The sequence below is a fragment of the Miscanthus floridulus genome, chromosome 7 (genome assembly GCF_019320115.1).
Source record: "Miscanthus floridulus cultivar M001 chromosome 7, ASM1932011v1, whole genome shotgun sequence".
Taxonomy (NCBI): Eukaryota; Viridiplantae; Streptophyta; class Magnoliopsida; order Poales; family Poaceae; genus Miscanthus; species Miscanthus floridulus.
In genome coordinates, this window is record NC_089586.1 from 3,569,397 (window position 1) to 3,592,930 (window position 23,534).

Here is a 23,534-nt window from a genome sequence, read left to right on the forward strand (position 1 = left end):
CAACCTATTTTCAGTTTAGTTTAGTTTAATAGAATCTCTTTTTAGTTGAAGTTAACACTCAATTTTGTTTAGTAGAATCTATTTTTAGTTATAGTTTAATTCAAGTTGAGGTTAAGTTTATTCAGTTTAAGTTCAAATTGTATCAGGCTTCAGTGTTTTAGCTGTTAGTGTAGTTAATATTCAGAGTTTTAGTTTTGTAAATTTCTATTGTTATATCAGGTTTTCTTTCATTTTTAATTTTTTTCATTTATTGTGGTTAGCTTATATGTTTAGTTCAGTTTCTGTTTATTAGAATTTATCTCCATTTTGAGTTCAGGTTAAGTTGATTAAATCTTATTCAGAGTTTTAGTATGATTTTTTCTTTTATTTCTTCATTTGTGTGTGACCTGTCAAGCATTCATGTTTAAAACCATTTCTGATCTGTATGAATAGTTCTCCCTCATGTAATTTTTAATAGTATATTTGCAATGACTATTTCTTTGTCTTACTTCAGGTTAGATTCATGTATTAGTTGTTTAGATTTAGAATGATTCTCTTACTTTAGGTGTCTGTTCATTTTAGTTTTAGTTTCGTTTCATTGTCAGTCATCATTCAGTCATATTTGAGTTTTGTTTTTAGGTTTACTCTTATTGTGTCATTTCATTTTCAGTCTCAGTTAAGTTTCTGAATCATCCTCTTAGTTCAGTTTAGTTTTCCTTTCTAGTTCAGTTTAAGTTTCAGATTTCTTAATCTCAGGATATGACCAGGATAAATTCAGCTTAAAGTAGAATGTTACAAAATTTTCAACGATATGACCAGGATAAATTCGAGAAAAATTAAATTCAATTGTTTGTTAGAATTTAATTTGATTTTAAGTTTAGGTTAACTTGAGTACATCCTATTTTCAGTTCAAGTTTAGAATAATAGATTCTTTTTTAGTCCAATATATTTTTAGTTTTAGTTGAATTGATGTTCAAGTTAAGTTTAGTAGAGTTCTAGTTCAATTTTTTATCAGGGTTTAGTTTTTTTAGCTGTTAGTTTAGTTAATATTCAGAGTTTCAGTTTACGAAATTTCTTTTGTTATATTAGCTTTGATTCCTTTTTTTATTTATTGTCTTTAGTTTTTATGTTTATTTTATGTTCATGTTTATAGAATTTACTATAAGTTAACCAGTCTTTAGTACATCTCTATGCAGTCTGTTAGTAGATTTGGCTCTCTGCTGCTTTTTGACAAGTGTTTTGTGCCTAAGAAGTTTTCTAAGTGTTTGGCGCTCATGAAGTGCATCCCCATGAACCAGGGGAAGCAGCTCCTCCTCGAGGTCCATGCCGGAATTTGCGGGCATCACGTGGCCCCAAGGTCACTGGTTGGAAAAGCCTTTCGCCAAGGTTTTTACTGGCCCACTGCGCTACGAGATGCAAAGGAGGTCGTCCGCAGGTGTGAAGGATGCCAGTTCTACGCTCGGCAAACCCACTTGCCGGCACAGGAGCTCCAAACCATCCCCATCACCTGGCCATTCACGGTCTAGGGCCTTGACATGGTGGGACCCCTCAAAAAGGGCCCAGGTGGTTTCACTCACCTACTCGTAGCAGTCGACAAGTTCACCAAGTGGATAGAGGCCAAGCCCATCACCAACATCCGCTCGAAAGAGGCGGTCAAATTTTTCCTCGACATCATCTACCGGTTCGGCGTTCCTAACTGCATCATCACCGACCACGGGACTAACTTCACCGGGAAGAAGTTCCTGGACTTCAGTGAGGGACACAACATTAGGATCGACTGGGCCTCGGTCGGACATCCACATACTAACGGTCAGATCGAGCGCGTCAATGGCATGGTCCTCCAAGGACTTAAGTCACACATCTTCGGCCGACTCAATAAGTACGCCGGGTGATGAGTTGTAGAGGTCCCAGCGATCCTCTGGAGCCTGAGAATGACCCCAAATCGATCCATAGGATTCACACCCTTCTTCTTGGCCTACGGAGTTGAGGCAGTGCTGCCCTTCGACCTCGACCACGACGCCCCAAGAGTGAAGGCCTTCGACCGTGACCGAGCCACGGAGGCTTAGCAAGACGCAGTTGACCTACTCGAAGAGGCCAGCGAGACAACCGTCATCTGCTCCGCTCGCTACCAACAAACCCTCCGCAGGTACCACGAAAGGAAGATCAGGGGGAGAATCCTAGAAGTCGGCGATCTCATACTCCGGAGGACCCAATCAACAAAGGAAAAACACAAACTCTCTCCACCATGGGAAGCACCCTATACGGTGACCGAAGTAATCCGACCGGGCACCTACCGACTGGAGGACGACAATGGCAACGTTCTCACCAACACTTGGAACATTGAACAGCTACATCGTTTCCCCCTAAATTTGGTCTTACTGCTTTTTAGTTAACACTTGCTCCTATAAAGCACCCCACCCGAACACTTTCAGCCCGGGGCGCTCGGGGGCTCCATGAGGGTATAATACTGAATATTGCCTCTCTTTTTTACTATCACATGGTAAACAAACTTTGTCCCCGGACGGAAGCACATTCCGTTCCTTTGATTGACCTACGTGACTGTGTTCTTACTCCTAACCGAACGCACCCCGCCACGACCTACGGTTACGAGCAGCCGAGCCCCACGGGCCATGCCTAGGTTCTTAACAGCTATAGCCTATGGAACTAACGGGCATGTGCGAAAAAGAAAGGATAAAAACAAAATTATGCTAGGATAAAAAACAAGGAACAGATAGTGGTTCTATCACTAGAACAGAACTGATGTATTCATTGATACAAAAACTATTCACACAGGGGCTCACCCACAAACTCAACTATTACATTTTCTAAAGTACTTCCATTCCAAATACTACTGCGGTCGCTCGACGACATCACATGACGCCAAAAGAAAGGCCATGGCACTCGCCGCCGGACATAACCACCGCCACAGGGGCCTCGCCCAGTTCCTCTTGCTCGACTTCGGCGAGCACAACGGGTACCTCAAGGGACCCGCCCGATTCTACTCCCTCGACTTCGGCGAGCTCAACAGGTATCTCAAGGGAGTCACACCCATAGATGCTCAGCAGAAAAGCATGGGGCTCCGGACCTTCTCATGTAGTCGAGTCAGCTTCTGTGTAGGGACACCGCCACCGAAGTACGGCCACCAAGGCGGGAAGAGATCTCATCAAACTTTATGAACTGGCCAACCTGAGCAGCTGCAGGCACGGAACCCTCCACCAGCATGATCTTAGGCAACTTCCCCTCCACACACGGCTCCATCTCGAAGAAGGCCTCGTAGATGAATCCTGCGCGTCAACCCCTTCGATGGAAGCTGCCCCTTCTCAAGCAAAGATGGCCAGCACCGCCCTGGGCAGCCTCGAGCTCCACCTCAGGCAGCCTCTAGCTCGACATCGCGCTCTGGATTCATGAAAGGATCTCATACAGGCACTCTCGGCGAGGAGGAAGAAGGATAAGAAACAATAGTTGGAGAACAGGCAAAGGACTGTGACGGAGAGCCCTCTTCCTCCCCCTATTTAAGGAGGAAACATGATAGTGGAAGATAGGTAAGAGATCAGAGCGAAAAACTCTCTCCCTTCCCCCATTCAATGCGGATGGGAAACGATGAGACGCACCCTGACCGATGGGACGCACACTAACTGACGGAACGACGCCTGGTCAGACAGAACACCGCCTGGTGAGACGAGATGTGGCCTAGGTATGGCCCACCACTATCGCACGCCCGGCGCGAAAACCAAAACGTCACCACTCATAGACAGCTCTCCACCTTCTCAGGCGGGACTTGGAAAAACCCAAAACAAACAGGATCTCTGCTAGGAGAGACCATCGAGCTTCCTAAGTCGATCGAATGGCTCAAGAAAACACACTGAGAGACAGGTAAGGAGCAAAGGGACGCCCCATATAGGCCATGCTGACTCCGTCACGAATGACGAGCATTAGTCCCGGTCGGACATTTCCGACTAGAGCTCTTCAAACCCCATCACTCAAGTCATCAAGGTAACACTACTGACCTCCTCTATTTCTTTATAAATCATTTCATACATCCATATGCGCATTCATTCCATATGCCCGTGCCCCCCGGATGATTCGGGCACTGAACCGCCCGGGGGCTCGGGAACTAAGCATCGCACATGCAGCGAAATGCATCACAACGCTCAGTGTTGCGTCATGAAGCGGCAGTTGCCTCATTCGACATGTGCGACGACCGATTGGGGTTTGAAAGGCTGGCCCGCGAAGGCTCGAGGCCACCCCACGTCAAACAGAGCTAGGGGAGAAAAACGTAGATGAGCCTCGTGCGGCCCTCGCCCAGTCTGGCAGACAGGGTCATCTCATCCTTCTTGTTCGATCCTAAACCTCTGCCAAGCCCATAGAATCTCGATCGAGGGGAGGCCATTAGGCCACCTGGGTCGGTCTCTGGAATGACCCAGGCATCTGTCGGGTTGCAGGTAAAGGAGTAGTGGAATGTCACAAGAGGGCTATGTCAACCCCATCACAAACGACGAACCCAGATTCCACTCGATCATACCAGTTAGCGAACTTACCGAGCGCGTCAATCGAGCCCGAGCGATCAGGACAAGCGACAAAACTCAGCCCCTCCGGTTGTGAGGAACCAAGGATGGGGTAACGCACACAAACTCAAACCAACCCCTACTAAAGCCCAACGGGGCTCAGGGGCTCAAGACACAAAACGCCTGGGTCTGTGACCCCGAACTCGCCCCATCCGGCTACGCTTCGACTGCACACCAAACACCTAGGTCTGTGACCCCGAACTCGCCCCATCCAGCTACGCTTCGACTGCACACCAAACACCTAGGTCTGTGACCCTGAACTTGCCCCATCCGGCTACGCTTCGACTGCACACCAAACACCTAGGTCTACGACCCCGAACTCGCCCCATCAGGATCCACGAGCTCCGGCTGGCCTGATCCCTAAACTAACTAACTAAACTACCTCAGCTGCGCTGGCTGCACCGAAGCCAGGATCCATGACTCCGACTCGCCTGATCCCATGGCACGCATTGACGCCAGGATCAGCAAGCTCCGTCTCGTCCGGTCCCTATACTAACTGCCTCGGCTGCACAGGCTGCACCGACACCCGGATCCACGACTCCGACTCGCCCGATCCCACGGTGCACACCGACGCCAGGATCAGCGAGCTCTGTCTCATCCGATCCCTATAGAACCCTAAAAACTAAAAACCACCTCGGTTGCGCAACGGCATCTTGGTTGACGACTCCATCTCGACTAAAAAACACACGCACACACGTTGACAAAACCCCCCTGGACGATTCTGCCCGAATCGCCCAGGGGCTCGGGGGCTACACCAGTGGGTGCGCTCACGCGTACCCGCTGACAAAATGAGAACTTTCCCCGCTGGCAACATGAAAACACCCCCAGACGATTCTGCCCGAATCGCCCAGGGGCTCGGGGGCTACACCCGCGGGTGCGCTCACGCGCACCCACCGTCAAAGGATAAAAATACCCTAGACGATTCTACCTGAATCGCCCCAGGGCTCGGGGGCTCCTGTCGGGTTCATAAACCCGAGGTTCCTCATGGACCGGCTTCTCGACAGAGGCTCGGCCTAGGCAGACAACACACAACTCATGGGCAGGCCCGAGTACCTGAACGACAGGCCAAAAGGACGATCCAATCTCCGACCGAAAGGCCTGGACGAGGAGGAACGGGCGAGGGATCACAAAATAAGCCTCTTAGTTCTTTTAGATTAGTTTGGCGCCAACCCCCATACCTTATGAGGCGAGGGGGCTCGAAGTGGCGAAATGACCCCCTTGGCATTTTTAGATTAGTTTGGCGTCGACCCCAAACATTTTGAGGCGTAGGGGCGAAGAGCCACGAAATAAGCCTCTCGGCTCTTTTAGATTAGTTTGGCGCCAACCCCCATACCTTATGAGGCGAGAGGGTCAGGAGCAGCAAAATGATCTCCTTGGTGCTTTTAGATTGGTTTGACGCTGACCCCCAAACATTTTAAGGCGTTGGGCGAAGAGTCGCGAAATGAACCCCTTGATGGTTTTAGATTAGTTTTGCGCCAACCCCAAACCTTATGAGGTGAAAGGGATCAAAGCGGTGAAATCATCCCCTTGGCGCTTTTAGATTAGTTTGGTGCCAACCCTCATACCTTATGAGGTGAGGAGGCTAGAATCAGCGAAATGTGTCCCTCGGCACTTTTGGATTAGTTTGGCACCAACTCATAGTCAATGTCGCTGACGACATAGCCCCTTGCCAAGGTGTTGATGAAATCTTAGTTGATGACGCTGGTGGTGATTGCGAAATTAGTTGGAACAAAGTTTGCAAAACATAGATTCATATTTTGCTTCTATTACATGCATTCTTGGCGACCCGAAGTTATCAGGCTCTATCTAATCAATCTGCTTCGGTTGCTCATATTTTTGGCAACGTGAAGTCGCTGAGATCTTATCAAATCATTGTCCTTCACTTGCACGTATTTTTGGCAATGTGAAGTCAATGAGCTCTTCTCATATCCTTGTGTACATAGAGATCGAAAAGGATGCATATGGCGATCTATGACTGCTGACTAGTTTTGATCTCATCAAACTTATTTTTGTCAATATTAGGGAGCCTTACGATGCTAAGGCTCCCCTTTCGGCTCATATGAATTGCTCATACGGTAAATGGAAGTTGTGAATGAGTGTCGTGATGCATATGATGGATACATTCACACATATAAAAAGAATGGTAAAGCATTTTTATTTGGCTTCGTCCTCACTTATCTTTGGAGGGCCAAAGTCTTCATCTCTTAGGCTTTTTGTTTGGCTTCGTCCTCGTGTATTTTTGGAGAGTCGAAGTCTTGGGCCCTTAAGCTTTTTTATTTAGCTTCGCCCATGCATATTTTTGGAGGGTTAAAGTCTTCAGCCCCTTTGGCTTTTCATTTAGCTTCACTCTTGTGTGTTTTTGAGTGTCAAGTCTTGAGCTGCTTAGGATTTCGTTTAGCTTTGCCCTCACATATTTTCGGAGGGTCGAAACGAGCGTCAAGACCAAAAGGTTTTATCAGGCGACAAGCAAACAAATAATATGACTATGAAATAATCTAAATTCAACTGTCCAAAAGAAATTCCCCATGAAAAATAAAATATGAATTTTCAACTAACAAACTTTTCTAGCGGACTAGCTTATCCATATCTTCTAATCTTTGTCATTAGTAAATAAATTAAGGATTATTAGTATGTTATATTATTAATTAGTAATTATGATGGTAGGATTATTTTTTATAAGTGCTAATACGATGTTTAGTGTAGGTTTTGTGTGCCAATTAGGATATTAGTGGTGCTAATTTACATATTTTATTTTAAATTTGTGATTATCATGATAAAACAATATTAGTACATATTTATTAGTGTCTAATTAGTTGTTATTATTTTAAATAATAGATATAATTAGTCAACTATTCTCATCTCTCCATTTTCATCTATCTAACCAAACAAAAAAATAGGTTGTCCCATCCATCCAACCAAACATGAATCATAGATATCCTTATCCTGATATCCATGGATCACCATATCCCATCCAACTTCGTCCTTCAACCAAACGTGCCCTACCGAATTCCTCTAGGTTTTTGTCTAGGAAGAACTGAATATCCTATTCTAAATATTGGATAATCCACGTAGACTTTGTGGATAATCCATATCCGTCAGATTTTGTCGAATCCATATTCTACCCCGCATCCGTGCATAATCACGTAGATATTAAAGTTCTTCTTCACATCCTTAAAATTCGAATTTGGATCAGATCATAGCGGGAAAATTATCAGCGCCACTTCCACCCCTAGCCGCTGCCCTCCCCTCAGCTCCCAAGTCCTCGTCACAGCTTCCCTCCCCTCTTGCGCTCTCCTCCCGGCCGCAAGCGAGCAGCGTCAGAAGCAGCTGGAAGGGGTGCACAGCCGCCACTTCCCTCCCTCTGGTGTACTATATAATGTATGGATGATGGGTTTCGTGAGATTGAATTGGATTTGCGCTATGGTATATATGTATGGATGATGGTTCTGTGACTTAGAATTTATTGGTGTTCTTGAGTTCTTCTTTGATCTTTGTCTTAGATTTGTGTATTGGGTTTCACAGGTTGACACGGGCACGACACAGCATAGCTAGCTAACCGTGCCTGCCATGCTTGTGCCTAACCTTGCTAGTGCTGGTGCTAAGTCAAAAGGAGATACTAGCACCCGGACGTCCGGACAAAAACGCATGTCCGGACGTCCGCGCCACCCTCGTCACGTGTGCTCGCGGAAAAGGCTGCGCCTGCCGCTCTTTCTCCCTTGGCGGATGCCCGCGAGTTCGGATGCTCACGCGCCTGCCACTCCTTCCCTCTGACCCCCTCCTCTGTCTCTGGGCGGGCAGGACCCAAGAGCTGGCACGAGGACGAGCACGCCCCATCCGTAGGATCCTAGGTGCGCTGCGCGCCCCTAGTGCCGGCCCATGGCTCGCCGCACCCCATCCCCTAGCGTCCAGGCCGTGCCCCATATGACTCTACCTCTGAAACATGAAACACTTGGATGCAACATACGTCTGAAGTAGATGAAACGTTTAGAACATACAATTGCAACATGTGTGAAACATATAATACATTCAGATAAAACACTTACAAATTGTAACATGAAAACACTTATTGCACCAAAAGACTCAAACACCTGAAACATTTTGAACATACTCTTGCAACATAGGTGTGAAATATGTGCAACATCCAGATAAAAAATGCTTGCAACATATGTCTGAAACAGATGAAACATTTTGAACAAACGTTTGCACCATGCCTCTGAAACACTTGTAACATATGCAACATCCCGATCTACTTTTGCAAAATCCATACGAAACATCTACAACATACCTCTGAAACATTTAAAACACTTAAAACAAACATTTGCAACATATGGGAGAGGAGGTCGGGGCTGGTTGATTTCGGCCTCGGGGCGCGAGCACCACCAGCATGGGCCGCGCTCATGGGTGCCCTTGGCTCTGCCGGGGACCGACCTGAGGCGCACGACGGCACCATGAGCACCAACAGAGGTGGACGATGTGCACGACGGCACGGGAGCGAGCGACGCGTGTGGGCGCGTGGCAGGTGGGACTACGGGAGCAAGGAGCGAGAGGTGCGGATGGGCAGGAGCGAGAAGCGAACAACACAGGATGGGGGCGCGTGCGGGGAGATGGCTGCGGCGGCAAATACGGAGAGGGGCGGCCACACGGCGCTGTGAAACGTGCGATGGACGAGTAAGTGGGTATATATTTTTAAGAGAGATGTGGGAGACTAAAAAGAAAGAGACAGGCTTGGTAGACTGCGTAGACCGAGGAAGGCGGTGTCCGCTTGGATGGACGCCCGCCCTTAAGCATTACGGTAAGTCAAAGCCATCTTTATTTTTTTAGAAACAAATCTAATATTTACAATATTTAGTTGGCTGTGCGGACCAAACCATACCATCAGGCATCAGCTGATCAGCATGAGATTGTCGGCTGTGCAGAGGCCGCGTCAGCGCGCTGCTCCTGTCCTGAGGCTCTCGATCGGCTTCCTCCCCTCTCCACCGCGGGAACGTCCGGCGCCATGCCCACGCCACCCAACATTCTACTTGTACGGTTCTACCAGTGGCCTCCTTTGCTCTCCGCTGCGCTCCCTCGCAGCCTCGCTGACCGTTACGTAGCGCGCGGTACGCCGGCCACGCCCACCATGCACGACTCGGCATAGGCGGCAGTCGGCACTAGCTGGGCACCGGCGCACCGACCGATGCGGCCGGCGGGGCCGCCGACGAAGCCCGCTGGCGCCAGCGCCGGGGCGGTCCAGTCCAGCAGCAGGCGTAGTAGTAGGAGGCCTGGCGCCGTCCTGAGGCTGCTGCAGGCGCCGGCGGTCGTGGCGCTCGCGGTGTCGTCGTCGCCTGGGCCGGCGTCGGAGCCGCTGTGCAACCCCCCGCCGACGCTGTCCGGCGAGGACGGCGGCGGGCGGCCGGGCGAGGCGAACAGGATCCGGCACCCCAAGTCGGACCGAGCGGCGCGCTGCACGTCCAAGTGCGTCAGCACCTGCGTCCTCGGCGGCCACGGCGCGCCGGGCGTCGCCGGGCCCTTCAACATCCGGAGGTACGCACGCACGCATGGTGCTCCAATCCACCGTCGCTCCATTAATTGCTCATCTTCTTGATGATGATTAAATTAAGCACGTACGACTGGACTGTCTGATCAATCTCTGCTTTGAGGAATGAGGACTAATTCTCTCTCGTTTGCCGTTGGCATCGATCCATGGATGGATGGATGCGTGCAGGCCCCTGGTGGTGTTGAAGGACACCTTCCGAAGCCGGCAGTACTGCTAACGACGCACGCAAATTGGCCCCTTTTGAATCCATTATCAACGAGTGAATTGTCTTGATTACTAGTGTCCAATACTCCAATTATTTATATGCATGTCTTTAATTTGTACTAATAGCTTGGTGGAGTGCTCGGACATCTGCAATCTACTCAAGGACGGCGAAGATGGCCAGTGAAGTGGACACAACAATGCAACAAGACGTACGACCTCTCCTGCATTCCATGATGGTGCGCGCGGCCTGAGCTATGCTGGAAACGGAGGCTCGGGCCGGCCGGCCGTTTCATGCTCTGGATTGCCCGCTTCGCGCAGCCTTTACATGCCATGCGAGGCAGAGTTTTCCCCCTCTCTCTCTCTCTCTAGATCGAAAGGAGCTAGCTTAGTTACCGGGGAGTGTTTGTTTCCACGGACTAAATTTTAGTTCATATCACATCGGACGTTTAGATATTAATTAGGAGGACTAAACATGAGTTAATTATAAAACTAATTACACAGATGGAGACTAATTTACGAGATGAATTTATTAAGCCTAATTAACTCACCATTAGCACATATTTACTGTAGCACCACCTTGTCAAATCATGGACTAATTAGGCTTAAAAAATTCAACTCGCAAATTAGTCGTAATCTATGTAATTAGTTATTTTTAGTCTATATTTAATACTCCATGCATATGTCCAAACATCCGATGGGACATGGACTAAAATTCGGTCTAAGGAACCAAACAGGCCCTAAAGTAGAGGCTTTTACCTGTGTACCCTTAAAAAAGATGCCATACTCCTGCTTACCCCTCAAAAATTGGTCGTCACCTACATGCCCTCGCTCGAACTTTTCTTTTCCCTCACGCCATTCCGTCGGCATTTGTAACGGCTCTGGAGAATGACTCAGTTGCCCTTGGGCTTGTATGAGCGTCTGAACTTTTTCGTTTCCCCTGTGCCATTGCCAGGCCAATTGGAACCTCCGAGGAAGCATTCGAAGGACCAGTTGCCGCTGTACACTGGCTGGCAGGTGGGCCCGGACTTCCGTCGGTGCCCTGGCTGACGTCTGCGGTTGGGATTATTTCTTGTCATCTTTTTGCATTTGCATTAGCATAACTACAGCAACCTCAAATCAAAATGAAACTCGATCGACGATGTACGCACGCCTTCACATCCCACTCGAGTGCCATTTTTCTACAGATTAATTATTTTTCTAGATATATGTATGGCATGGAGTACATACGTACTAATAATGTAGATTATATGGCCGGGAGTAATATTCTTACTACTGGTTTTGGGTAATCATTTTCCAAGAATCTTGAAGAGTCAGAACATTGACCAAAATTATAGAGATGAATTACAAAGATTGATAACATCAAATAAGTATACTTAGTTGGTATCATATATATTATTATTTCATCGTATAATTTCGGTCAAATTTGAGATTATTTGACTCTCGAAGGTTATCGGAACGCCGTATAGTTTGAGACAGAGGAAGTATGTATCCTGTTGAGTTGTCTGCCTCCATCAGCGATGCAAAGACCGTACTCGATCCGGATAGTTGTCTCGTGGCAGATTATATATATATATATATATATATATATATATATATATATATATATATATATATATATATATATATATATAGAACTACTATCCTGTAGCTGGCTACAGAATAACTTATTCTGTAGCCACTTTGAGTTACGATAATTACTATGTTAATTTATGAGATTATAGTAACTCCTTACTAAGTGGTTTAATATAATATTATGGTAAATATCCCTATGTGCTATAGTAACCCAACTATCGTAAATATGTATTGACATTACGGTAAATTAGTATATAAAATTATAGTAAATGGAGGTGGCTGCAGAATAACTTATTTTGTAGCCGGCTATTGAATAGCCTCTCCCTATATATATATATATATATATATAAGTTACAAGGTCGATGGTGGTAGCATGCGTGGCAAGCAAGGCCACGGCCGGGGCGCTAGCGTAGTAGCTAGCTAGTGTGAACAGCGTCGTCGTGCACGTCGATCTAGTTTTGTGCTGCGTGCATATGCATTTGCATGCTAGCGTGATCTTAATTGTTGTTGCCTCGCATGCATGCACATGGTATGTGTAGTGCGAGTCGCCGCACATGACACGCCCATTATTGGCAAACTAGCTAGCAAAATATAAAAGATGATGGCCTCTGCCTGCATGTATTAGCTAGTCGTTGCTACATACACATGAGGCCATTATATTGGCCTTAATTTGCAAGAGATGTATGGCATGCAACTGAACTTAAGCCGCACGTCATGGCACGGACGGACGATGCATCCGCCATTCCGGCCCATCTCTCGCGCCTGGCCTGATTCTGTACGCTACCTCCAGGTGACCAGGCCTTGAGATGGTATCGTGGACGGACGGAGGAAACGCCAGGGGGGCGTCACGGCCACCGCACCACACCAGTCGACCACGTACGGGTAGAGGGTCTGGGTTCACGCCGCGCGCGCGTTCCTGATCATCACTTGGGCGTGATGCAAATTAAGCGGGGGGTCGTCATTCATGTCATGCATGACACACTTGTTGCTTAATTAATCAATCACGGCGGGCCTGCAGATCCATCGGATATATGCATGCAGATACCTGACGACGACATCGACGGACGAAGGGGAGGCTGCTGTCAGTGCCGGCCGGCCGGGATGAAAACGGCCGTCTTTCTAAAATGCTCTGTTTTCTGAAATCATATGAAGTGCTCTGTTATCTGAAATTTACAGTTAATCGCCCCCCGTCTGAAAATGCTCATCTTTTCTGCTCCTAGTAGTGTTTGTGCTGCAAGGCATAGTAAAACTAGGCTCTTGCATTGCATGCTGGCCAGGCGAGGTGAGGTGACAAAGGAGAGCAATGGCACAGGGGAAATGAAAAAGTTTAGACGCCCATGCAAGCCCAAGGGTAACTGAGTCATTCTCCAGAGCCGTTACCCACCGTTAGGAGCAAATGCCGACGGAATGGCGTGAGGGAAAAGAAAAGTTCGAGCGAGGGCATGTAGGTGACGACCAACTTTTGAGGGGTACACAGGAGTGTGGCATCTTTTTCAAGGATACACAGGTAAAAGCCTCCCTAAAGTACTTCATCTGGTCAAAAACACTCACACATTTGACTTTCCATGGTTTTACATGCGTATATTTGATCAGTAGATTCTTGTAGAATGTATTCTTAGAAGCCTAATGTAAGCATCTTCATTAAGTACAAATCTACACATGCCATTTTCCCTCCATGTTTCTAAACTAAATATAATTGTAACGTGCTTGTAATTTTCGGGTTTAGACCATTTTTTCCAATATAGTAAGGGTTTTTTTTAACTGAAGGGAGTACTGTTAGCATCTATGTAGTGCATGCAAAGGGAGTTTTTAACTGATCAGTAGATTCACTACCATCTAGAAAAGTCAGAATGTCTTACCATTTGCAACAAACGTAGAGGTATAGAAAACAGAGGAATTAAGCTCTTTTGCATATGAAATTCAAACCGCATTGAGTAGAGTCACGATATCCCTACACAAGTAAGAACACAAACCGAGTAGCAAAGAGTTTAGTGTGCTTTGCATCATGGAGGAACGTGTTTGCTCTCGCCGGAGAGTTCAGACCAACATTCCAACATTCCTTTTAGCAGTGTACGTGACCTCTGAATATACGCAAAGCCCAATCCCAAATGCAGCATTGGGGCCTCCATGTCATAGGCCCAACGTATCTTTTTTATCGGTACAAAGCTAAAACCTTAGCCTTTGGGTTTCCTTGTCACAGGCCTAACAAATAAGAATTCACGATTTATTGGTCACACACGAAGCCCATCCATAAACAATGTAATCCATCTGTCCTAAATTAAATCGATTTCTAAAGTTATCCTAGATCAAACTATTTTAAATTTGATCAGCTTTATAAAAGAGCATCAATATTTACAATACAAATCAATACTATTAGATGATGGTTAAATTTAGAATGGCTCTTGAAATCAATTTATTTTGGGATTAGACAGAGAGATTAATAGGCCTCCATGTATATGTTCGTTGGGGGACTTCGTTGGGGTGCAGGCCCTGCCAGCAGCGCAACAGTTAGAGGACACTTGAAGTTAGAGGACACTTGAGGGACCCAATGGCTTGCCATTGTGATGGTCCCTCCTCCACAAAAAATAAATTTAATATCTAAGCGGGCATATGATTCACATATCAGATACAGTTGATCTTAACGAAAAGGCCGAGAAAAGTACAAGTTGCACTGGGGCTGTGGGTCTCATTTTATAGCCTTCTTGTGCCTCTGCTCGCTCAAAGCTGTCGAGGTGGGACTAAACTCAAGGTTAAGCACGGCCCAGCGCAGCTCAAATGCGTTGTTGCTCTTGCTATTTGTTTGCTTCATTGGGTCGTTTGGGCTCGTAATTTATCATCCCAACGTGTAGGTCGCGTCCCGAGGCCCATTACTTGGCCTTACTATGTGGAGCCCATAGCTGGCCCAGTTTCCTGTAGTCGCTGGCGTTGGAGCAGGACACCGGGGCATTCTCAGTGGGGCGCGGGCGTGGTCCGGAGACCAGACCATTGGACGCCGGGGCCGCCACCACCTCTTGTCTTTGATTCCCCACCCCGTCGTCGATGATGCTTGCCGCATTGGCATGTGTCAAGTTGTGCCATCAGGTCCCAAACCAATAATGGAACAAGTGCATTTTGACATGGCATGCATGCAACGCTCACAAGGGGCGGAGGCGCGTCGTTCCGGGCGGCAGCGGCGGCCAGCCGACCGTGCTGGCAGCTAAGGGTGGGCGTTTAGTATATTTGAGTTTTTCGGTTTGGTCTATTCGGGAAATTCCGTTTCTGAAAAATGAGAACCCAAATTTTAATAGATATATAAATAACTCATTTCGGTCTATTCGGTGGATTTCTTTTCAAACCTTTTCTTCTTTCACTGCAAAGACGACAGTAGCAACACCCACTACCCGTGGTCGCATCTTAGCACGAGAGGATGACGGCCGGCCACCAGGCCGGACCGACTAGCTGATATTTTAATGCAATTTTTTTTCTACTCCCTCGGTCCGGAAAAAAGTGTCATTCTCACTTTTCAAGAAATCAAACTTTTTCAACTCTAACCAAATATATCTAAGAAAATATTAATACTTATGGTACATAATTGATATCATTAGACATATCATAGATATATATTTTCATAATAAACTTTTATGAAGATATAAATATTGTTAATATTTTCTATAAATTTATTCAAACATAAGAAAGTTTGGCCATTTCAAATCCCATAACGACTTTTTTTTTTGACCGAAGGAGTACTACACTTCACTGTGTTTTGATGGGGAAATATATCTACTTTTGTGTTTTTTCTGCAATGCTTATCTCTGATGAGAGGATGGGGTGTCAGGTGTGTCATCTATTGAACTCTCAACAAGAGGGACGGCCATTGAGAAATTTAAGGTCGTCTTAGGTAGTTATGTACATCAATCAGGCCTTTTTAAATTCAGGGTGTAAAGTTTTGTGGTGTCACATCATATGTCATATAGAGGTGTTGTATGAGGCGTTTGGATACTAATAAACAAACAAATTACAAAATCCGTTAGTAATCCGCGAGACGGATTTATTAAGCATAATTAATTCATCATTAGCATATGTGTTACTGTAGCGCATCATTGTCAAATCATGGACTAATTAGACTTAAAAGATTCGTCTCGCAAATTAGTCGCAAACTGTGCAATTAGTTATTTTTTAGTCTATATTTAATACTCCATCCATATGTCTAAACATTCAATGAGATAGAAAATAAACTTTAGGGGAGGAACTAAACAAGACCTCAGTTTGCTTGTCGATACCTTTGAGCGCCTTCCTTATCTAGTACGGAGTAATCAATAAGAATGTTTATCAAACTCCACCACCAAGTTTAGAGGAATTTAACTGTTACCTAAAGTAGCAGTATTCAGATATCTTCATAGCGCTATATTTGGTGAGGTGTGCCGGCCAACAAACGTTCATGTACTGACCCTTTTTGAGTTGTTCCCAGTAAAGAACCACAGTAAAGATTTACAAATATGTATCCTGCAATCCTGAGAGCCCTTCATCTTTAGTGTCCACATGACCACATATTTGAGGGTTTCATGGATGCATGAGATAGATACTAGAATGAATGGATGCACTGTCTTGCTTGTCGAGTACGAAGAAACGTCAGAACGAAGGTCAGCATGGCATCTCTTAAGTTTGATGGATGTATTTATTGGGACATTTTTTTCCCAGATAAGGCCCTGTTTAGATCCCACCAAAAAACAAAAAATTTTCAAGATTCCTCGTCACATCAAATCTTGCGGCACATGCATGGAGCATTAAATGTAGGTAAAAAGAATAACTAATTGCACAGTTTACCTGTAATTGGCGAGACGAATCTTTTAAGCTTAAATAGTCCATAATTGAACAATTTTTGCTAAATACAAACGAAAGTGCTACAGTAGCCAAAAGCCAAAAATTTTCAGAACTAAACGTGCCCTAAGATCGTTTGACAAAACGGCCTCATCATGTAAACGTCCCCTACTACCTAGAGCACTATAAATTGTACATTTGTACCTCACAGAGATGGTATAATCCCAAGCTCAAGACCGGACAACTAATTTGATACTGCTAGTGAAGCAAGTCAATATAATCCCAAGCTCCTCATAGAAATGAATATAGTACGCGATTTTCATATGGCTGAAGGTGATGGAGAATGGAGCTACTCCAAGAATTCTAGGCGGCGTCCAGTGATTATTCTATCACTTTTCCTAGGATACAACTATATTTTATGTAACATGCATTTCCCATGTTGCATATGCACCAAGTTTGTAAGCAACTAGCAGGTAATCCCGCGCTTCGCGCGGGCAGCAAGCTGACAATGTATAGGATATGCAACGATTTGAGTCAAATACGATGCAAACATAACATTTGGTTGTCTTACAGGAGGGGATAAATTATGTAGCACTTTAAGACCAAAAGAAATATTAAATTTAAGAGTGTATAAAAAGTTTACAAATAGAACAGCTAGAGTCAGAGGCAATATGCAGGCGTACTTGTTTAATCTTTGAGAGGAAATAACAGATATTACGATGCATACCTGCTGAATCGTTTTTGTTGGATTAGAACAAACATATTACTTGCTGATTATTGTATTGTCCAGGAATTTGCCTAACTGAGCACATGAATCCATTGAACCAATTTCATCTTCGGCTGGACCAATTTGAGTCCGTAGGCACTGTGGATACGGTGCAAAGCACTGAACTCATAACAGAGTCCATACGTACTGTGGATAGATATTCAGATCTAGTGTCATTACGTGGCAAAGAAGTGCAAAGTAGCAGTGCAAGAATCTTGGCGAATCAGCAAAATAAAGCATGTTCGCTGGGTCGTATTTGGCTTATAAGCCATGGCTTATCAGCCAACGAACAGTATTTTTCTCTTACACCAAATCAGCCAACAGTATTTTTAGCCATGGCTTATAAGCTCAAAAGGATTTGCTCTAAAACATAAGTGTACCCAGCTGTAGTAGCACCTTCCTCTTATCATTGTCCCAGTGTATGGCAGTTGGCTGGGCTACATGATGTTCAGTAAAAGAAAAAAAAATACTAATGTTCAAATTAATTAAATTGGAGATGGAGAGGCACACTGCAAAATTTGGCATACTTCATAAGATGGACTGAATATAACCTGAGATTTAGATAATTGACCCCAATATGATGTAATGATGAATTATTTCCTGATGACATGTTTTGCGGCATAACTTCGAACGGAAGCATCAAAATAAAGGCAACAATAGAGCATTTATAATCTAATCTCGTGATATTACCTCTGTGGCAGTTATCCCCTTAAGGGTGCCATGTAGGCATTGAGTGCATGTACACAATGTAGGGGAAGCATAGTTGCATTTTTGCGCCAACAGATAGCATTTTCGAAATTTAATTCAGCAGCTGCAACAATCCATGAATTCTACATTTTAGAGAAACATTTCGTGGCAGCGCACTGGGATTGAAACTGTGTTGCAGCAAATCAGTAGAATAATGGCATGAGAGAGTAAAAGAGATAAGCTAAATTACTGACTATATGGTGCTATCGTGCATTGTCATCCTAAATTGACATCCACATTTTGCATGCTCACAAATGTAGAGCCGGACGGGCCGCGTCGGCGTTAGGCGAAACCTTGCGGACTCGCGAGCGCGGGCAGCAGACGCGTTTGTTCGGGAAACGCGAGCGGCAAGCGAAAGTGCGAAACGCCAAGGCGACACTGGAGGAAGAGCGATTCCTATTCCTTCTCCTGGAAGGAAACTGCTAGGTTGGCTTGGGCCTCGATATTTTCTAGCTGCTGCTTGCTGGCCTGCGGGGTGCCTCATTTTGGGCTAGGGGGTGCACATGAGGTAAAATGTTGATAGTTACAAGGGAATTTTGTTTTTGGCCTGGGTGTCTGGGCACCCACTGGGCTTAACTGGGCTTCGCCCATGACGATGCCGGGAGGGAGGGATGCGTGCGGCGCAGAGCCAACGGCAGGGACTGGTGGGACCGGTGCAGAGCCCTGGTGCGGGGCGGGGTGGTTGGAGGGCGCAGCTGGGGCGGCGTTCCGGCAGGGGCACGACACAGGCAGCTGAGGTCGTAGGAGCGGTGGGTTTTCTCGTTGTCGTCATTTCTTTTTTTTATTTGGGCACCGCTGCGTCGCAACCACGATTGAGGCAGATGAATATCCCACGAGGGTCTGGAGAGTTCGAGAGGCTGGACACTTAGGCGGACGTGGCGGGCATCGGTGGTAGCGGATAGGGTCGGACGGGCAGGAGCGATTTACTGTGGATGAACAGGGATATGGAGCCGAGTTTGCGCGAGAAGAGAGTGAGGAGAAAGTGAAGAGCAAAGGAAGAAGAAATCAATGGTCCGAGAGAGAGCTACAGGGTACGGCGAGCAAAGATTTGAGTAGATACAATTTTTTTTTACTGCAGCACCACGCGTCGTCGTGGTGCGGTAGGGTCTCCACGCGGCGACTGCCTTCTTCTCCTCCCTCCGCCGCTGACATGGACATGGTCGCCCCTACCCCAACCTAGCCCGCCCACCTCCGCCACCGCCCGCTCTAGCGGCATCGCCTCGACAAATAACTCAAGACTTGAGGATTGTCGCGTACCAGAACGGACTCGAGATCACCAAGAGATTGAGCTTCGGGAAGGAGGAAACTGAAGAGCAGGTAGCTTCTCAGTCAACTGAGCAAAGAGGTAGACCGCGAAGGAAGAGGACCAATCTATCTACCCTACTAATTCACTATTTTTTTCTTTGCTACTTCCACACTACAAACATCCCCCGCTGAGAAGCCCACATACATTCACCCACATCCACACCAAAAAAACATCCGCCGCTAAGAAGCCCCTCATACATTCACCCACAAAGTTGCACCTAAAAAACAACATCATTAAAATGGACTGTCCAGATTAATTCAAGGCTATGTTTGGATTCCATGGCAAAACTTTAGCCCTGCACTTTTAGCCCCTTTTTGTCATGGAGATCTAAACAGGGGGGCTTAAAGTGAGTAAATGGCTAAAAACCGGGCTAATATCTTTTGCTCCCAAAGAGGCCCTAAACTAGGCTAAGCTCCCTCGGGGCAGGCGTTGGACGCCCCATACCCCTTGCCGCTCGCATGCATGGCTGTGCATGGATAATTAAATGAGGATAAATCAGTCATTATAGATTAGAGGACTAAAGTTTAGCCCGCAGATCTAAACAGCTCAGCATGACTAAAGTTTAAGGGCTAAACTTTAGGGGCTAAACTTTAGTCCTTGGACTAGTTATCCAAACACCACCTAAATCTTCTCTCTTGAAATTCACTCAAATCTGAGTGCTAAGATCACATGTATCATACTCCTCATCCTCTCCCGCGTCACACGGAAACCAGCCATGCTGTTGTTCACGCGCACGACTCCCGCGCGAGAATCACGCTCCCTACCGCGATCGTGCACCCGCGCTCGCCATCACCCATTGGACATACGAAAGGCTCAACGAATCGAGGAACATCAGCCGGCGACCGGTGGACATCGGGCAGCGACCGAGCGTGTGTGCCTGTGGAGATCAGGTGGCGGTCGAGCATCTGCACCAGTCCAGATCAGGCGGCGGCCGAGCGCACATGCGTCGGTGGAGATTAGGCCGCCTCATGGCAGGCAGGTGCGTGCAGCTTTCTGATTGCATTAGCAAGCAGCTGCGTGCAGTTTGACGAGCGCCAGTGACCTTCCATCGCTCACAGTCGCGGCCGTTGACAATTGAGCAACATGCTAATGCCGTCCAGCCACTGCATCTCGCCCTGGCTTGCTCTAGCGCGTCAGCGCACCTCCCTCACTGCAGGGATTAGGAAGGGGGTGTGGAAACTGATGTACTGATTTCCCACCTTTCCATTCACTGAACAAGAGTTTATATAGGGATTACATGACTCTTCATACGCATTCTAGACTTATAGCATTCTAGACTCTCTAATACCCTCCCGCAATATCAACTGAGAGAGGAGAAAACGTTGAGACTAGATCAAAAATTGATGAAGATTGCAGTAGGCAAACCCTTAGTGAAGATATCAACGTATTAGAGGGACGTCGGAACATGAAGAACACGTACAACACCAAGTGCCACATGCTCCCGAACAAAATGGAGATCGATCTCCACGTGCTTGGTCCTTTGGTGATGAACTAAATTTGTGAACAAATACACGGCACTAATGTTGTCACAATATACAACACTACTACACTGAATCTTTTCTGAGGCATTTCAAAACAGGCCTCTGAGCTGGGCGGCTCGGTTGCGCGCCTTGGTTATGTAATGACACGCGTTCGTTACAACCTAGGCAGTCATTTTGACCCTCTGAGTGAGCAATCATCTAAGCTCGCGGACAAACCCCTACTGCCATGAACTAGACTGATCGTCAAACCTCTACCAAAAAGGAACCCATAATCATCTTCGGATAGCTACGATCAGGCTCGTACCTAAAGCAACAACACAACCGGATCAAGATTGAAAGAGTCGTCCTATGGACATCATCAACACCCACGTGACCACAGCTAAGCATCCTAGGACATGATAACTTGGCCCCAATGCCAGACCATCCAAGGACTGCATCAAATCAGCAAAGATGATATACTATCGGACAGTCCGTCAGTTCTACCGGACCATCCGGTGATGCACAGGTCAGCAGCAGTAAGTGAGAAATGAGTTGTTGTCCACTTAAGTGGGTGGGACCCACGTGTCAACACGAATTGGAAAGGATATCTCTCAGTTGAAGCCTCACCCTCTCACTCATCCTCTCATTTGTAAACACTCACTCTCTCTCTCTACTCACTCAAGAACAAGCAAGAACCCAAAAAGCTAGAGAGGAGAGAGATTGGGGGAGTGGGTGAAAAGAGAAGAAGGAGAGGAAGAAGGGAAGCGCCAGCAACAGCCCATGGATACCCTTCACCCCTCAACCCCTTCATGGTAAGCTCAAGAGTTCTTATCTAGTTCAATCATCCAACAAGCTCATGGATAGTCCTTTGAATCATCTTTTTGTATATGGCAAGAGAGAGTTATGTAAGGAAAATGGACCCTAGGCCCATTTACTTTGGATTTTGGTGTTTGATGACCAACACAACCAAATTGGACTAATGAATTTGCAAGTGATTGTTTTGTAGTTCAATAGGGTGCAAGACTTGACTTGGACGAAGACAACGTGATGATCAACACCTTAAGTAAGACCCTAGAAGCACAAGAGAAGACCTAAGATATCAAGCATAGTCCAAGCACGAAGATAGGAACCAAGCCGGACGTAAGATCATGAAGAAATGAGCTCACAGTGGTGACCGGACGCAGCTCTTACAGCGACCAGACGCTCCGATCAAGAGGCTCGGCAACAGCAGGCGTCAGCAGTAGTGACCAGACGTTGAGTACTGAAAGTGACCGGACGCACCGATGGCATTGTTCATCATCCCGGCAACACACTCAGTACTGACCGGACGCTGGCAGCAAATCGACCGGACGCAGGAACTACAGTGTCCGATCGAGTATAAAAAGGTTCCAGAGTGGCGAAATTGCGATCAGACGCGTCCGGTGGCATCTGACCGGACGCCATCGGTGTCCGATTAGTTGACCGCGCTCTTACGGTCGGGACGACCCGACGCATCCGGTTAGGACGAAAGCAGCGTCCGGTTAGTAGCAGAAAAGCTGGATTCCATCCCCAACGACTACTTTCTCTATGGGGCTTATAAATAGACCCCCAACCGGCCATTTCACATGTGTGGAGCTGAGGAAACATACCAAGGGTATTGAGACACCATTTTAGTGATGTCCACAAGCATAGTGCTTAGTGATTCATTAGGTGATTAGCATAGGTGCTTTGCGAAGTACTTAGGTTGATTAGACCACCGCTTATGCTCTTGCTCTAGGTTTAGGCCTAGTGTTTAGTGAGGTTTACATACCTCTTACCACTTAGTGCTTGTGCGCACCATTATTGTACATCGAAGGGGCTTATAGTCTTACAAGATTACACCAACCGTGTTTGTGGTGTGGCCGCCATCATATACCGGAGGGAATAAGGCCCGCAGTGTTTCGGCTGGAAGCTTGATAGTGAAGACGACGGGGAGCGGTCTGGGAGAGGCTTTGCCACAAGTGGCTTAACCAGAGACCCACTTATGCATGGGGAAGGCCCAAAGCTATCCATGGAGTTACCCGACTAGGAGCTTAGCCCTTGCGAGGGATTCCTTGCGAGGGCCTCCAACGAGGACTAGAGGGAAGCCTGCGCGCTTCTCGATACCTCAGTAAAAATACTAGGGTCATCGATGGGAGTTTGCATATCTCTACCTTGCTCTTTAGCTTCCACATTTACATTATTTGCATTACTCCTTTTTACGGCAGAGATAGCAACACACTAGCAAAACCATAGTTGCACATTTATATAGTTTATCTTTTGCATATGTTTTGCTAAGGGTAAAAAAAGAGGCCATAGTTAAGAAGTAGAATTTTAAGTTGCTTAATTCACCCCCTCTCTTAGGCGTCATGGTCCCCTACAAGTGGTATCAGAGCCAGTTGGCTTAATTTGGACCTTTGGCTTCATCGCCGTTGAGCCGATGCTGTTTAGAGTGGTTGGGATGGATACCTCTAGGCCTCCGCACTTTAACGGCACTAACTTCCCCTATTATAAAGCTAGAATGACTTGCCACCTTGAGACAGTTGATTTGGGTATATGGAGAGTCACTCGTGACGGGATGAAACCCATTAAGAATCTTGATAAA

General features: G+C 46.5%; 1 protein-coding gene and 1 pseudogene across 1 annotated transcript; one reads left to right on the forward strand and one right to left on the reverse strand.

Moving 5' to 3' along the window:
- The first annotated feature begins 9,475 nt into the window (after positions 1 to 9,475).
- LOC136462373 (uncharacterized) lies at positions 9,476 to 10,812 on the forward strand. Its single transcript, XM_066461477.1, has 2 exons — positions 9,476 to 10,067; positions 10,249 to 10,812. Exons 1-2 carry the CDS (start codon positions 9,721 to 9,723, stop codon positions 10,295 to 10,297), a joined length of 396 nt encoding a protein of 131 aa, XP_066317574.1. The 5' UTR covers positions 9,476 to 9,720; the 3' UTR covers positions 10,298 to 10,812.
- A 3,522-nt stretch (positions 10,813 to 14,334) lies between these two features.
- LOC136468325 (U2 spliceosomal RNA) lies at positions 14,335 to 14,519 on the reverse strand (annotated as a pseudogene).
- Between the last annotated feature and the right edge of the window lie 9,015 nt (positions 14,520 to 23,534).